The sequence below is a fragment of the Myotis brandtii genome, unplaced genomic scaffold, assembly GCF_000412655.1.
Source record: "Myotis brandtii unplaced genomic scaffold, ASM41265v1 scaffold624, whole genome shotgun sequence".
Lineage (NCBI taxonomy): Eukaryota > Metazoa > Chordata > Mammalia > Chiroptera > Vespertilionidae > Myotis > Myotis brandtii.
In genome coordinates this window covers 1,453,963-1,458,399 of record NW_005370385.1, presented here as the reverse complement: position 1 = coordinate 1,458,399, position 4,437 = coordinate 1,453,963, and the positions used below count along the sequence as shown (strand labels likewise).

General features: G+C 53.5%; 1 protein-coding gene across 1 annotated transcript in view; it reads right to left on the bottom strand.

Moving 5' to 3' along the window:
* The window catches only part of ASB10 (ankyrin repeat and SOCS box containing 10), an 8,223-nt gene extending 4,698 nt beyond the window's left edge, over nucleotides 1-3,525 (bottom strand). The window contains exons 1-3 of the mRNA XM_014528206.1: nucleotides 3,170-3,525; nucleotides 2,758-3,025; nucleotides 1-192 (exon numbers count right to left, since the gene is read on the bottom strand). Of these exons, the coding sequence (XP_014383692.1) occupies nucleotides 1-192; nucleotides 2,758-3,025; nucleotides 3,170-3,479 (770 nt within the window). The 5' untranslated portion in view covers nucleotides 3,480-3,525. The remainder of the gene's footprint in view (nucleotides 193-2,757; nucleotides 3,026-3,169) is intronic.
* Nucleotides 3,526-4,437: the final 912 nt, after the last annotated feature.

The following is a 4,437-nucleotide window of genomic DNA, read 5'->3' as shown; positions in this document are numbered from 1 at the left end:
CGGGTGTCACAGGCAGCCAGCAGCGGTGTCCAGCCTTCAGCGTCTCGGGCATCTGGGTCCGCGCCCCGTCTTAGAAGTAGGTCTGCCAGCTCCACATGGCCCAGCCGAGCGGCCACGTGCAAAGGGGTCTCCTCTTCCTCCTCGGACCGACCATCCACTTTCGCCCCAAACCTCAGGAGCATCTCTGCACACCTAGTGAGGGTGAGAGGGCGGTGGGAAAGAAAATGGGGTGCAGCCCTTCACCCTTGCATTTCTGCCAGTCTGAGCAAAGCAAACACCGGGGAGCCTTGGGTGGCTCCTGGTTCTGTATGCCCTCACCTCCCACCTTGTCACTGGTCATCCAGCAACATTCTGCAGGATCAGCAATGCCCTCTCTTCAAGCCCACACACACCTGCAGGAATAGTGCACTAAGCCCTCAATGGCAGGAAACGTCACCAGACGCCATGGTGCACTCACAACAGGCAGCTTCTGGGCGCCTTACCTGCACTCACTTGTTTCCTAGGGCAGGTTCAGATGGGGAAACGGAGGCACTGAGGGCGTGAGGCTCTCACCCACGTTCGCACAGCTAGTAAGGGGAGAAGCTGGCCTTCCAGTCCAGGGACAGCAGGGGAGTTAGAGGGACTGGAGGAGGGAATGGGGGAGTGGGGCCTGGCAGTGAGCACAAAGAAAAACAAAAACAAAACTGACCAGCCAGACCTCAAGGCTAAAGGCATTAGCCTCTTTGCTAAGATAAGCTCCAGCTTCCTCATCTGTAGAATAGGGATAATTGCTGAAATCTAGACCTAAATGACGCTGTTGTGGGCCGCATAGGCCTGAAAAGCTGTTATCATAAGGACTCTTAGCAGCAGTGTTAATGGCAGGGAGAGGTGGGCGGTCTAGATGATGATGAATCATTATCTTATCCCGCCCACATTTCTGTGTTTGAAATTCTCCATAATGATTTTAGATATACATTTGCTTACTCAAGAAAGGAAGGAAGGATCATCACTGGGTGTCACTTCAAGGGGGCTGGTCTGGAACATGGCTAGAGCTAAAAATAGGAGCCCTCTGAAGGCTGATGACATCACCAGGCGGAACTGCGTTGTCCAATCAGTAGCCATCAGCCACTTGTGGCTATTGAGCACTTGCAATATGATTAGTCCTAATTGATACACACTAAGTGTAAAATCACATCAACTTGAAGACAGTACAAAACAAGAATGTAAAACATCTCATTTTTTTGCTATTGATTATATGTTGAAATGATAACATTTTGGATATATTTTGTTAAATGAAATATATTATTAAAATTAATTTCACCTGTTTCACAGATATTTGTATACACATGTTCACAGCAGCATTATTCACAACAGCCAAAACATGGAAGCAAACTAAGTCTCCATCAATAGATGAATGAATGGGTAACTGACATGTGGCATCTACATGCAATAGAATATTATGTAACCTTTAAAAAGGAAGGAAATTCTGATACATGCTACAGCATGGATGAACCCTGAGGACATTATGCTAAGTGATATAAGTCAGTCATAAAAGGACAAACACTATATGATTCCACTTATGTGAGGTAGTCAGAGGAGTCAAAGTCATAGAGACAGAAAGTAGAATGGTGGTTGCCATAAGGGGTGGGGGAATGGGAAGTTGTTGTTCAATAGGGCTGGAATTTCATTTTGTAAGATTAAAACTTCAGGAGTTGGATGGATGGTGATGATGGTTACACAACAATGTGAATGTACTTGCATACTTAGAAATGGTTAAGATGGTAAATTTTATGCTATGGGTATTTTACCACTGTTTTAAAAATTAATTTCACCTGTTTCTTTTTCATTTTATGATAAGGCTACTGGAAAATTTAAATTACCTACGTGGCTCACACCCACAAGTGTATTTCTCTGGGACTATGCCAGTGCAGGACATGTCTTCAACATATTAAAGTCAGTGGAGTCCTCTGAAAGCTGATGAGGTTAACAGGTGGAAGAAGGTCCATGAAAGAAGGACCCAAGGATAAAAAAATTGGCACCATTCAGGGCAGGATGTGAAATTTGGCAGGTGTGTAGTCAGTAGAGAGAGGGCCTCCGTTGTGGGTGCAATTAGTCAACGGTTTGCAAAGGCTTCCTTTGGGGGATTCCATGCTCAAAGAATTGTGAGGACTCATCCTCCAAGGTCCCCTGCACATGGGGCATAATTATTTGGAATATTCCATACAGTAAACAATACTTTTGTCACATTTGGGTATATCCATTAGTTTCTTAGAGTTTGGTTAGCTGGACTCGGTCCCTGAGCCCATTACTGAGGGTGTCTGCCATTCTGGAAACCGGACCCTGTCCCCAGGGACCAATGCAGACTCTAACTGGAAGCCACTATCCTTACAGCTGTCTGGATCACCGGACAGCCGATCCCTGAGGGGGGGCTGTGCCTCAGTTGCTGTAGAACACATGAAAACTTTATGGCACAGGATGGATCCCCAGAATGAATCCAGACAAGTTCTTCAATGCAGGCCATGCGGCTGCCCCCTGACACAGCCCTCCTCCACCTCTGGGGAAGCAGAAACTATCCCAAGTTCAGGCCATTCCAAACTTCCTGGGACCAATGGTTGGATGGTTTGAGGAGCAATTGCATCCTGACTCCCTACCTGAGCCCTGACTCCTCCACCCAGCCCACCCAGCCTGTTAACCCCTGACATGCTCCCCCGCCCCCCTGAGGTCATGGCTTTATCTCCCCTACGAGTGGGATGGGGGTTAGGGTGAGGAGTCACTCACTCGAGGGTGCCAGCCCCCTGGCAGAGGTGCAAGGGGCGTTTCCCATCCTGGTCAGGGATGTTGGGGTCGGCTCCTGCCACCAGCAGCGCATGGACACAGGCAGTGTGGCCTGCGGCACAGGCCTCGTGCAGGGCGGTGCGGCCCCCAGGGGCACTGTCTGGCTTTGCCCGCCGCCTCAGCAGCAGCTGCACCACATCCGCGTGGCCCCGGCTGGCTGCCACGTGCAGTGGGGTGGTCAGCTCCTCTTCGTAAGTCAGAGACCAGAGTCCTAGGGAGAGAGGAGACACCAGCCTCAGATCCCGGAGGGAAGCAAAGAGCTGCCAGGTAACAAGGGAGGAGGGCAGAGGGAGCCCAGAGCTCCATTCCCAGCCTCCCTTCTCCTGCTCAGACCCCCCAGTGCCCCTGGCCATACTCAGAGCGCGAATGTTGAAGCGGTAATCCCTCCATCGCTCTGGGTCGCTGGTATCAAAGATGGAATCTGGTGCCAGGCCAGCACTGGAGTCGGCGAGGATGCGGGAGACGGAGCCCACGTCCCCCGCCAGCAATGCCTGCCAGAAGGCCAGGGCAGGTCCTGAGGCCGTGCGGGTGACGATGGGTCCCGGGCCAGACTCTGGGTGTTCTGCAGACCCACTGCTGGGCTTCTCCACCAGCCTGGCACAGAGGGCACGTCTGTCACCCGGGGGCTCTTCCCACCCCCTGCACTCATCTGGGGACCAGCTCATTAGGGCACAGAGTGAGCATATGGGAAGGGGGCTCTGGGGGAGGAGAGGTTGGGGCCAAAGGCAGAGAGAGAAAAGGAAGAGAAACACAGACAGATGGAAGGAGAGGGTCTCTGTCCCTGAGCTGAGCCTGAGCTGAGCCTGACCTGGCCACGCAGTTCAGCAGGAGCTATTCTGGGCTCCGCATGACTTCACTCCTGGGCCAAGGTTTAGGCAAGCCTTGGGGTGAGGGAGGAGCTGCCAGGGGCTTCTTTTCCTTTAGCACTTGCTACCTCTGCCTGATGCTGTCAGCCCAGCCCCCTGGTCCTCAGCCCCATCCCCTGCTGCCCCTCACCTCTCTGGTGGCTGCTCCATCGAGGCTCCGCAGCCCGGCTCTCCAGCAGCAGGTCGGCTGTGCTGTGCGGGGGGAACAGCTCCAGCAGCCTCGCCAGGTCTCCGGTGTACAGGGCGTTCTGCAGGGCCATGTCACGGCACAGCAGCGGCGATGGCCGTGGGGGCTCCCAGTCTGGGCAGGACTGAGGATCCCAGACTCGGCAGGCAGGGGCTGAGGGGACGCACCCCGGATGGTGTCCCGAGTAGGGAGGGGAGCCCCTTCTCCCAGGCATGGCTAGTTTGTGGGAGAGAGAGCCAAAGAAGCAGGACTCAGGGCGATGCCAGCAGACAGGCACTGGGCCTGAGCCAGGCGAGGCCCATTGTGGGAGGGGCAGGGTAGCCAAGCCAAAAATAGCTTGGACTGTCCTAGCTGTCAGTCGCGGAGAATGAGGCTTAGGCTGGCCACGGGAACTAGGGAGGAGCCTGGAGATCGAGTGAGGATGGAACCCTCCGACCCTGAGCTTCACCCCGAATGGTTCGCAGCCGGATTGAAGGGACTACCCAGATGGTGGCACCACTGCGGTTTCACAGGTAAAGGAAAGTGGAGTCCAGAGGTGGGAAGTGATTGGCCCCTAGTGTGACAAGTTGT